Source organism: Enhydra lutris, unplaced genomic scaffold, assembly GCF_002288905.1.
Source record: "Enhydra lutris kenyoni isolate GAN:26980312 unplaced genomic scaffold, ASM228890v2 scaffoldscaffold39, whole genome shotgun sequence".
Lineage (NCBI taxonomy): Eukaryota > Metazoa > Chordata > Mammalia > Carnivora > Mustelidae > Enhydra > Enhydra lutris.
In genome coordinates this window covers 26,255,962-26,267,965 of record NW_019154123.1, presented here as the reverse complement: position 1 = coordinate 26,267,965, position 12,004 = coordinate 26,255,962, and the positions used below count along the sequence as shown (strand labels likewise).

The 12,004-nt window shown below is 44.7% G+C and overlaps 1 protein-coding gene across 1 annotated transcript in view; it reads right to left on the bottom strand.

Annotated features, from left to right (window-relative positions):
* Positions 1 to 12,004, bottom strand: part of LOC111154975 (kalirin) — a 288,438-nt gene that overhangs the window by 70,573 nt on the left and 205,861 nt on the right. The window contains exons 18-21 of the mRNA XM_022514930.1: positions 9,147 to 9,296; positions 5,934 to 6,048; positions 1,941 to 2,056; positions 1,346 to 1,468 (exon numbers count right to left, since the gene is read on the bottom strand). Coding sequence (XP_022370638.1) covers positions 1,346 to 1,468; positions 1,941 to 2,056; positions 5,934 to 6,048; positions 9,147 to 9,296 — 504 coding nt within the window. The remainder of the gene's footprint in view (positions 1 to 1,345; positions 1,469 to 1,940; positions 2,057 to 5,933; positions 6,049 to 9,146; positions 9,297 to 12,004) is intronic.

The window sequence follows — 12,004 nt, the reverse complement described above, 5'->3', positions numbered from 1 at the left end:
CAAGGAAGGAACGGCCACAAGCATGGAACCCAGTTAGAGTGGTTGCAACGCAAATGGAAAAGAGGGGAAAGATGGAAAGAAAAATTTTAAATGGACTAAATAATACATTTCCACTTAGGTTACGAAGATTCTGGTCCTAGGAAGTTCTACTACAATATATGGGTAGGAACACCAGTGGATCTGATACCATCCAGCTTCTTAATGACTCATTATTGACGCTAGTTCGAGAGGGGCAGATAGACACAGAATAGGTAATTCAAAAGCTCTTTTCATTTGGATTTGAAAAGAGTTCCGTGTATCTGCCACCTTCCTAGTGCTGTTTGCTGTCGCTGGTATTGAAATGAGTCTCTTATCTAAACTGACAGCTTTCCACACTGAATGGAAAAGCCCCCAAGCTCACTGGAATGCAGAGGGAAGTTTTCCCACTATCAAACGTTCATAGTGTAGGAGTCAGAAAGTGAGAAACCCTTTCTGAAGGATCCATTCATGAACGAGGCTAAGGTTTGTCACAGCAAACTGGAGGAAATTTGCCTTCATGTAAAAGCGATCCCTGGGGAGGACAGGCATTAATACATTCCCCGCCCCCGCCATGACCCCCCACAAAAGCAGTTCTCATCCAGGAAGAGCATCTGCCCTGTGAGGAAGTGATGCCAAGACAGGCTCCCCCACGGCAGGGAGCCCAGTGTGAGGACCGCGGATGCTACAAAGAGCGAACGGAGACAGATCAGATTTTCATTCCAACCCAAGGGTCTCCAGATCAAATCCTGGCTGTGAAAACACATTTCCTCCGACTCTAGCATTTCCTGCCTCAGTGTGAATAGGGGTGTGAGGGTGTGGGCTGTGTGTGCCAGTGCACATTTTGCTCCCCAGAGACCCCAGCCTGGCTCGTTTGCAGGTCTGAGGCCAGATGGAAGTAGTCAGTTCAGGAAGTAAGACCCTCATCTTCTTTGTGAACACGTCCATAGTCATCAGCCTATAAAGCAGACTTCCTAAACCATTCAAACACCAAGAATACGTGGGTCGGTGCAGAGGTGCACACAGGCAGTGTGCATGTCACATGAATACATCCCTCTGCCTTACTGGGTCCAAAAGAACACAGCCGAGTCTAGACCTGGAGCACAAGAGGAATATTTGGAAGCACAGTGCACACGAGCTGGCCTCCCTCACATCGATGCTCCATCCAGAGGCTGCGATTCTCTGGGCATTCAGGCGTCAAAGGAGACCCCCCTACCCGCCCTGTGGTCAGCACTTCGGGGTAGAGAGGCTGCTCTCCCTTCTGCAGCGTGAACCTGGACAGACTGGGGAGAGCTGGAGGATGTGGGGAGGGCTCTGGAACACCTCCTACCTTGGCAGGCACCCTGAATTCTCCATATTCCTTCAGCAGTTCCTGAGTCTCCTCTGTGGTGTCTCCCGTGGAGGTATGTGTTGAGAGGTAATATTCACCTGTTTCTTGGATCCAGTCCAGCGCCTGTGGGAGGAAACAACCCACCCAGTCCCCTAAAAGTCAGCTGTCCGTAGGAAAACATGCATTGCTACACTGTTTGGCACAGTGTGACAGACCCAGGAAAGGCTGGCACATTTTGGTCAGCATGTAGCTTGGAAGCTGATTTTATGATTGAACCCTCTCCCATTGACTCAGAACATCCTACCAGCTGGAGAGTGTCTCATCTACTGGCCTTCATCTTCTAGGCCAGGCTCAGCATCGTGCACAAGTTAGGGCCCAGCTAACCCCAGCATATCCTCCTAGCTCCTGGTGCAGCGTGCTTGGTAAAGGCTGAATGACCAGTAAGTGACAGTCTGTTCTCTTTCCTTTCGTCTGCACCACTGCCCGTATCTACTCTGCTTGCTGCCATGACCCTCTTCTGGACTGTCCCTGTGGCCATCTTGGTGATTGTATCATCCCCTGAACAGAGGAGAAGCCGGGAGAACCATGGACGTACCTGCTTCGCGCTGCGCTCAAACACGACATATTGCTGGCACTGGTCTAACCGCCGCTTCTTCAGGGTCCAGAAGTGCAGGACACGATTCTCCCGCTGTAAGAGCTCGCTCAAGATGGCTGCAGGGCAGAGGAGATGAGCACTGGCTCGGGAAGGCCCCAAACCCGGCCGGCCAGCTGCTGGCACCACACACCCCAGCTGCCAGACACCTGTGACCTTCCAGCCTCCCAAGGGGACTAATCCAGGTCCCGAATGTGAGGACAGGAAAGCATTTCCCAGAGGGGAGCAAGATCAGAGGGACTGAGGTGAGAGCCTGGCCATGAGGCTCCATCAGTGAAGGGACAAAGAGCATGACCCTAGGGGAACCTAAAAGGGATCCTGATTCTCTTCATACCTAAGCCCGTCCTTGATGGTAAGAGACCTTGGGAAGTGTCAGCTCTTAAAATAACAACTAACTCACTTGGACCTGGGGCCTATGGACAGCAAGGGGACTTGATAAGAATCCCAGCCACTCTTGGGTTCTGTGAGACGGTGGGAGAGGAACAAGAGTGTGAGGACCAGTGTAGCTGCACGGGTAACCCGGCTCACCAGCCACACTCCCTGTCCTGTAGGGGAGGCTGTGCACATGGCACCCGAACAGCACGGCCTTGATTTTATGACCTCTAAGTCACAAGCGTAAGGAGGCCGTGTTGGAATTGTGTCTTCCTAGAATCGTGTCTCTAGGTCAATTTCCGTGTTGCTGTGGATCAGATCTGATCACGAGCTATTCTTGTGTTACCTCTAATGATGGCAGGTGAGAGGACATGCACAAGGCACATAGCCCCACGGTGGGCCACGGCAGGTGTCCATCCATGTTCTGTCTCTCCCTCCTCCTGTCACTGCAGCAGCAGCTGGCCATGTGCCCAGATTCCCTATGTGTTTAATAGTGTGCTCTGTGCTGGAAGCACTCACCGTTAGTCTGTATTATGTCTGCCTCTGGCTTCCTGCTAACTCTGTTATATATTAATTCATAATATTGATGATATGAAAAATTACTACTTATTAAGCACTCACTCTGTGGCAGGCACATATTCTCACAATACACTGTGATGCTCGTACCATTATTACCTCTACTTACAGATGAAGGAAGTGAGGTTCAGAGAGGATAGGTCATTGCCCAGGGTCATTCAGGAATGTTTGACTTCAGAGCCTGGTTCCCTAGTTGCCTTGGTCCTCCCAGTTATAGGGGCTGTGAACACAGACTACTGTGCTTTACAAAAAGGGGCACCTGCACCCCAGTGTTTACAGCAGTCATGTCCACAACAGCTGAACTATGGAAAGAGCCCAGATGGATAAAGAAGATCTGGTAGATATCTACAATGGGATATTACTCAGCCATCAAAAAGAATGAGATCTTGCCACTTGCAACAATGTGGATGGAGATGAAGGGTATTATGCTAAGTGAAATAAGTGAGTTGGAGAAAGACAAATACCATATGATTTCACTCATATGCAGAATTTAAGAAACAAAACAGATGAACACAGGGGAAGAGAAGGAAAAATAAAATAAGATAAAAAGAGAGAGAGAGAGAAACCATAAGAGACTCTTGACTATAAGGGAACAAACTGAGGGTTGCTGGAGGAGAGGGTGGTGAGGGGATGGGGTCACTGGGTGATGGGCATTAAGGGGGGCACGTGATGTAATGAGTCCTGGGTGTTACAAGCAACTGATGAATTACTATAGTCTATCCCTGAAACTAGTAATATATTGTATGTTAACTAAATTGCATTTCAATAAAAAAATTTTTTTAAGAAAAGGTACAACCAATTTGCAGTGCTTGTACTTAGAACTTTTCGTGCATCTTCCTGGAAGTTTGACTCTCTAAGGACAGAATCTGTCTCTCTTCCCTTAGGCTGAGAACTTTTACAGGTCTCAATTATTCACCAATCCCTATATCCATGCCTTTATTACGTAACTTTTTAACTCCTCCCCAAAGAGATAAATCCTACTTCCTCTCCCCCCACCCCCAGGGTTCTGCTATGTGACTTGCTCTGGCAAAGGGATTGTTAATAGATATTATACACGCAGGAATTTAGTGTGCTTGTGCACTTGACCTTGCCCTCATCACTATAAGAAGTTTTCCTGGGTAATCGCTTCTTCAGCTGAGGTCCCAGAATTAATACATGTGGAGCAGACAAGACTCCAACCTGTAGTGAGGCACTAAGCCAGCCAGGCTGGCAGAAACGCACTGCTGAGACCGGCCAAGACAGCTAGTCCCCAGCCAATGCATAGTGACTTGAACAAAAAATGCTGACAGTTGTATGGCACTGGGCTTTATGCCATAATAATTGCGCCTGTAACAAAAACTTAAAATAAGTGGCACTGGCCTTCGGTCCAGGTAGCGGGTAGACAAGAAATGGGTACAGGAGAAATTGTAGGTCCCTGCTCAGGAGGAATCCTCACTTGGGCAGAGACAAGTGAGAAGCAGCGTTTACTTTAATCTTTCTGTCTCCTAATCAGAGCTTTGCTGACTGCAGAATCTTACAGGGTGCTTAAGAGAATCAACCCTGATCAGGCAAAAATCCTAAAGAGTTTCAGATTTCATTTCTCTCATTCTGGAAAGATTTCCCGAGGACAATAACCTACCTTCACCCCCATGAAGCTGCAGCATACCCTGCTCTTTCTGTGAGCCCGAGGCTTGCAGCACACTGAGGTACGGGGGGCATGGGCTCGCCCAGAAGGCAGTTGGTCTCACCCACACCACCGCCACCCCAACGCTAAGTCAGGACACGAGCACTGTAGCATGCACGGTGGCCAGCCAGCCACAGCGTCCCTGGACCTCAAATGGGGAGCACCTCTGGAAGAGGAATCCTGCCTGCCTCTTCTCCATAGGGAATTTTATTACTAAATTTAATTCTTCCCAGTGGCCTCTGATCTTGCAGCCTCCTAAGCTCTCTGAGCAGGGAGGAAAGCCCCTCCTAAGGCAGATCAGCTCTGCAGCCCTCATCCTGCCCCAGCCCTCACTCCAGGCCAGTTTCGGCTCCCTCCCTGGCCTTGGTCTCTAGGCTGGGAGCCCTCTGCTGTGTTGAGATGACATTTGTTAAATTCTTCTCCTGCTCAAAAGCTACTTTCTGCATGGTCCAACATAAGTGATACCACTGATAATAATTTAAGCTTAATGTGGTCATCTAATAAGCAATGATTAAAGGTTACTAATTTTTTCATGTAACTGTAGACTCTATAGAATTCAGAGAGATATTAAAGATGTGCTGGACCAGTACTTATCTAAATTTGACGTGCACACAAATCATCTGGTTGGGAATGGCAGGAGCCCTTGCCAAAATGCAGCTTCTATTTCAGTAGGTCTAGGCAGGGCCTGAGGTTCTGTTTCTTAACACGCTCCCAGGTGATTCCAGGGCTGCTGGACTGGGGACCACATTTTAATGAGCAAGAAGAGTTCAGATGCCCATCATTTTAAAGTAAGAAACTTGAAGTTGTAAAAGCTCACATAGTAAGTAACAAAGCCAGGATTAGAACTTGGTTTCACGATTCTCAGTGTGCGTCTTGTTTCCAGGCTGTAAGAAAGCCTCATCTGTGCTCCTCAGTATGTTAGCCACAGCTGGCTACTTACACTTAAACTAAGAAACAGTCAATAGAAGGAAACATTTAGTTTTTCAATTGTCTTAGCTACATCGGTCAAGTGCTCAGCAGTCCATGTGCCTAGTGCCTACTAGATGCACAGGGTAGGTATGGACCGTGTCTGTTCCTTCAGAAAATTCTGTGAAGTGCTGCTCTAGATTAAGATAAATGAAAAAGTGCTAGGGAAATTTTATCTTCATCTTTCTATTCCCAGTCCTGATGCCCTTTTAAACACTGCCCATCCCTCCTGCCCCCACATCAAATGTCCTCTTATCTAAGGAGAAGTAGCAGGAAACATGAGAGTGCACAGGGACCAGGTTCACAGCCTCTGGTCTGTGCTGCTGATGTGGCCTGTGGCTGGACACTCCCACACTGACCTTTCACTTGCTGCTCAGGTCCCCGGGTGTGGCTGGCGGCACTGGGCATGCTGACGTTGTTCCTGTGGATGTACTTGAGGAACACCTCCGCGTTCCGCCGGGCCAGGGTACAGGCCTGAAAGAGACGAAGGTGTGAGGACCCCAGCAGGTGCGTAGGGCCTGAGACACTGGGGGAGGGGCACCGGTGGACAGGTTTCTGGAGCTCTGGGTGAGCAGAGCCCTGGAGGCCACTTCTGGTTCCCAGACACTCCCATTCCAAAGCAGAAAGCTCCCCTTTTTGTGGTGTAAAGAATTACTCCCTGGGCCTCTCCCTTTTCCATCCCAGAGGAAAATCAGCAATCAGGCATCCCTTGACTACCTCTCTTCATAGGTACTAACGTCTCAGGCTGGTTTTCTTCTGCCACCAGAATGCCTCTTAAAGGACCACTGCAGTAAGCCACTTCCACATTCGTTTAATTTATTTTTTTTATTTATTTAATTTTTATTTATTTGACAGAGATCACAAGTAGGCAGAGAAGCAGGCAGAGAGAGAGGAGGAAGTAGGCTCCCTGCCAGGCAGAGAGCCCAACGTGGGACTCAATCCCAGGATCATGACCCGAGCCGAAGGCAGAGGCTTTAATCCACTGAGCCACCCAGGCGCCCTGCATTTGTTTAATTTAGACTCAAGAAAGCAAATTTGGTAAACAAGCCTATTAACCACACATTCCATATCTAAATGGAAGTCACCCACATTTAAAAAACGTATTTGTCCCTAAAATCTGCCCTGGCTCAATAACACTAATATCTTATTGCTGGGAAATATGGATCTATACACAGGAATAAGAGCCACTATGCTACCCTCTTTATGACTCCCATTAGCTGTGGATGGCAGAGAGGACACTCTCCTTGTGCCCGGGGAGGAGACCCAGGTCCAGAAAGGGCAGGAACCATGAAGCACATCAGGGCTGGAATCTATGACTATGGGCAGAGTATTTCTAATTCCTCTCAAGACCACAGAATTTCTGAATTTCTTTACAGAGCAGAATTTTTTCTGTTGTACAAGTCTAGAGGCAGTATAAGCCTCCCCTTATCCCCAGTTCTCTTCTCTGCAGCGTCAGTTACCCACAATCCACAGCAGTCCCAAAGCAGGAGGTCCTCCTGATGCATTGTCTGGTCAGTGGTAGCCTATCCTTACCTCACACTGCCTACGCCATTCCCCTCACTTCGCCTTACCACGCAGGCATTGTATCATCTCACACCATCACAAGAGGGGTGAGTACAGTGCAGTGAGATATTTTGAGGGAGAGACCATATTCACATGACTTTTATTACAGTATATTGTCATAATTGTTCTACATATCTATCAGTTATCTATTATCAGCTGTTCATCTCTTACTGTGCCTTGTTTATAAATTAAACTTTATTGTAGGTGTATATGAGTAGGGAAAAGCATAGTATATGTAGGGTTCAACACTATTCAGAGGTTCAGGCATCCGCTGGGGGTCTTGGAACATATTCCCCATGGATAAGGGGGACTTCTATTTACCCTAGTCCACTAATTTTTAATCTAGAGTTTCCAGTATTATCTAGATGAAACTGTCAAACTTTAATACCTTTGACATTTAACAACTGATTCTCTAAATTATATAGTAAAAAATTATTTTAAATTTTGCATTAACAACGTGGTTTCTGGGAGCTCTGGTAAAAGATTTTTGGATGGGTCCATCTATTGTGAGGTCCACGAATTTAACAGCTGGATGGTGGTCCAAAGCTAAGGTATCCAACATAGATCAACTAACATACCTAAATGGGGAACTCAATAGTCCATCCATCAGGCATTTAATTCCCACAGGCACAGGGAATTTCTCACCTATGATTTTAGGCACATACGGAAAACGTTAGACCAGAACATTTTCTTCTTCCATTCTTCAAAAGAAACACATCATTTTATGAAGTAATATCTTTATACCTCTTTTAAAAGTCTTTCATATGCTCTCCTTCGGTCATTGTTTTAAATTTTGTTTTATGGTAGAGAAGACTTCTAAAATCTCTTGCACCCTGTATAGAAGACTTTTTATTTAATCTTATTGGTAAGAGCTCATTGCTAAGGATTCTGACTGAGTGTGTGTGCACACACCTGATAGACAGGAGGACAGTAGGGAGAAGCCATCTCAAAAAGAGAGAGAAAGAAAAAAAAAAAAAGTGAAACTCAAAGGGGTGGTCAAGTAGAAAAAATCCCTAATAAAAGAAAGTCAGTTAATTACAGAGTTATAGAAAAGCAGTGGCAACATGTCAGGGTATAAAAATTCTCTTTGTACTCCCAGAAACCTGAAAGGAAGCAGAACATGAAAGCAAGAAATTTGAGAGTAAACAGAGCCTTTAGATAAGTTTTAACACAGATGACTCTGTTGGAGAGATGATCAAAGGCTGGAGGAAAGAGGCTTACTAGGACTTTCCACACTAGCTGAAAGCCTGCTCAGAACAGGACTGCGCTTCCTCTCTGGGAAGTTGGGGCTCTAATAAGAACAAAACAAACAAAATGAGGTATTTCTCTCTTCGTGCAACAGAATAAATGGTGTTATATCTAATGGTTATTGATAATTGCTAGATTGGCAAATAAATAAGGTGTCTAAATTTATTTAATTCTTGCCCTAAATTTTGCATCATCCATTTATAAAACATTTAATACTGTTTTATATATAGACATATATATATGCATGTGCATGAGAGCATATATATATATATATATATATATATATATATATATATATATAATTTTTAAAAATTTATTTCTTTTAAGTTATCTCTACACCCATATGGGGGCTTGAACTCACAACCCCTAGATCAAGAGTTTGCATGCTTTACTGACTGAGCCAAATAGATGTTTCCAAGGCTATGTGTTTCAATTAAAAATATTTTCATAAGCCAAACATAACTGGGTGAAACTATGTGTTATCTCAATTACCAACATCAATGAGATATCAAGATATTCAAACAGGCACCTGCAGTAATGGTGTATAACTGTCTAATTATATAGAAAGTAGGGAGAGAAATATGTTGGAAGCATAACTTTTCAACCTTCCAAATTAATCAGCCAATAGCTTCTCTATAAATGCCTCCCTTTAGATAAGAAGTGAGGAAAGAGAGGGGGATGGAAAGCCCATATGATGAAACGTGTGTGTGTGTGTGTGTGTGTGTGTGTACATGTGATCTTCAATGACAATGTGCTCTGACCTTAAGAAAGGCCTCCTTTTGTTCCAAATGTTTGCTGATGAGTGGGATGACATGGTCGATCTCTGCTGCTGGTCCCAGTTTATCCCGTCCGCCACACCAGTCCTCGTCTCTCCGGTATTCTTGCTCTAAACTCTCCAGGACACTACAGACCTAATGAACCATGGAGGAAAGTCTCAGTAAATTAACAGATCAGGGGAGTGTTTTCTGAGCACCTTCAGCCAACAGTACCCTATGCAGGTGACTAGTTTCATTTGAAGCTCAGTCTGTAGATTTAGAACACGCGGTGCCTCTGGGATGTGGAAGGGAAGTCCAGGACACAGCTGAACTCAGCAGACAGGTTAGGACTGAGAGATGGATTTTGGAATCATTTGACAGTTGCTGGCTGAAGGCCAACATCACTTAGGGAGAGTATACAGGGTAAGAGAAGAAAAAAGACCAGAAATTTGGGGGGGTTTCAAAGTGTTCTTTACATATTCTATCACTGGAACTTATGATAGCTCTGTCAATGTGGCAGAGCAGGAAAATGAAGTTTAGAGAATATACTAGGCTTAGGTTTGTCCAACCATCCACACTTGCCCTACAGGAAGTAGCCCTAAACAGAAGTAAAGAAGGAAATGGCTTGTGTTGTGGGACTTATGGGCCATAAGTGAAATGTTTTCTTTCCCCTCCCTTGGCAAAAATATCCCCGCAAAATGTCTAGAGGTATTGTCATAAGGCAGTGACATCTTCAGACCTTCTTTTACAAAATAGACGTTTTGTTCAGAGGATAATACACTTGGGTTAACTTAAAAAAAGAGTTGTTCTCCAAGTGCTAAGAGGTCATACTCTAAAAGCAAAAGCATTTTCAATGGGACTTGGATGGAAGATAGGTTGGGTGTAACAGAAGGGGACCCAGGGCAATCTTGTGTCAAGGCCTAGGGAAGGCTGCAGAAAATAGAAACTCATATCCCTATACTTTCCTTCACTAGGCTTTGAACGCTTGGCTACGGCAGGGGGTGGGGAACAGCTACATATCCCAGGTCCCCTTTGCCTGGGAAAGTCATCCCTTTTGAGGAAGAGTATGGTGTTGGATAGGATGTTTACTGAGTGATGAATTGAGCTAAAAGATGTCCCAGGCAGCACACCCTCGTAGCCAACGTGCTCCCCATGTCATGAGAAGGCCTGGCCCTGAATTCTGACTCCTCTAGCATCACACACCTCTTCTTATGGAAGGTATGAACATGTGTAGGAGGGCCCAAGTCTTGAGAGAAAATGGATTAAAGAGAAGCAACAACTTTAAGAAAAGGCATACTTAGGTCACGTGATAATACTGGACTAAAAACAACTTGGGAACTAGAAGAAATGAAAAGATTATCAAACATAAATCTTTCAATTTAGCAGGTAAAGAAACAGAGATCTGGGTCAGTTCTGGGTCAAATTTCCTGACTTTAATGTAGTGTTTTGTTCCCTTCAGCATCTAGACCCATCAAAAACTAAAATTTGTGTGTGATATTAGACAGGGCTTTAACCTCATTTAAAAAAAAAATGGATATAAGTATTCCCTGCTTTCTACAAGTTCACATTACTCCATTTCACTTTTATGAAAGACCTACATTAGTACCTGTTTTTGCTAACTGAAAGAAATATGAGGTAGGTTTTCACTCCTATGATAAAAGGCAAAAGGTGAAAGTAGTGTTCATTGTTTGTTCTGCAGTGAGCTGTGGGGCTGTTCTAGAGGCAGTACACATCCTGAACAATGACAGTGCCTCCCCTGCCCCCACCTCGTGAGCTCCTTCCCCAGGTGTAGTTTCTGGTGAAGTAGCATCTCAGCATCCAGCTGCCACAGCTCCAAACTGTGTCTGTGACCATCTGTGATTTACCTCGATTTATTCTGTGTAGCTGTTAGCAAGATGTGTCCCTAAGATTTCAGAAAAGCCTAAAAGAGGTTACTTTTCAGGTGTGGGAATATTTAAAAATTTTTTCCATATAAGTAAATGGTCATTGCTTCTTTGCATCTGATTTCAGCTTATAAAAGTTTTCATAGGAACACTACTTTCAGTTAGCAGGGGAAGCCTGCTTTCAGTTATCTGGCATCATTTGTTGAAGACTTTGCTTTTGAATTGTTTTGTCAAAAGTCAGCTGCATATTTGTGGGTCTACTTTTAGAATCTCTATTCTTTTTCCTTGTATCTATTCTTACAACAACATCATTCTGTCTTGATCATTGTACCTGTAGAATAAGTCTTAAAATCAGTGTAACTCCAACTTTCCTTTTTCTTTTCAAGATTGTTTGGCTATTCTTGGTTCTTTGTATTTCCATATATATCTTATAACCAGTGTATCAATTTTTATCAAAAAGTTTGCTGGGGTTTGATTGGGATTCTGTTCAATTGATAAATTGCCTTAGTCTGCTACTCCCAACTCTGGGGCCATCAAGGCACCATCAGTTGAGAACAGAGAGAAGGTGTGGAGGCTGGAACACTGGCCACAGGGCCCTCAGACAGGCATGTTATATTTACTCCGGGTAGACTTACCCAAGGCCCCTGTAAGTCACCCAGAGGAGAATGTTTCTCTGATCTATTTCTACCAGGGAGCAATTCCAATGAGGAACATGTTTTACATGGAATACAATTATGTCTGTTTTCAACCTCTATTTCATGAAAGAATTCCCTGAAAGCACCTAAATCAGTTAGAAATCCTCTTAGCCCTTGTACATATTACTATACAGATGGGAAAGTAAGGGCTCTAAATCCTTGTCATCCCGCTGTGTGCATCTCCTGCCTTTTCTCCCACAGCTGTTCTATCCCACCTGCTTGGCTCATAACCTTTGGAAGAGAGACGGCTGTGTCTCCTCCATCAGATGGAGAGCCCCATGAGTGA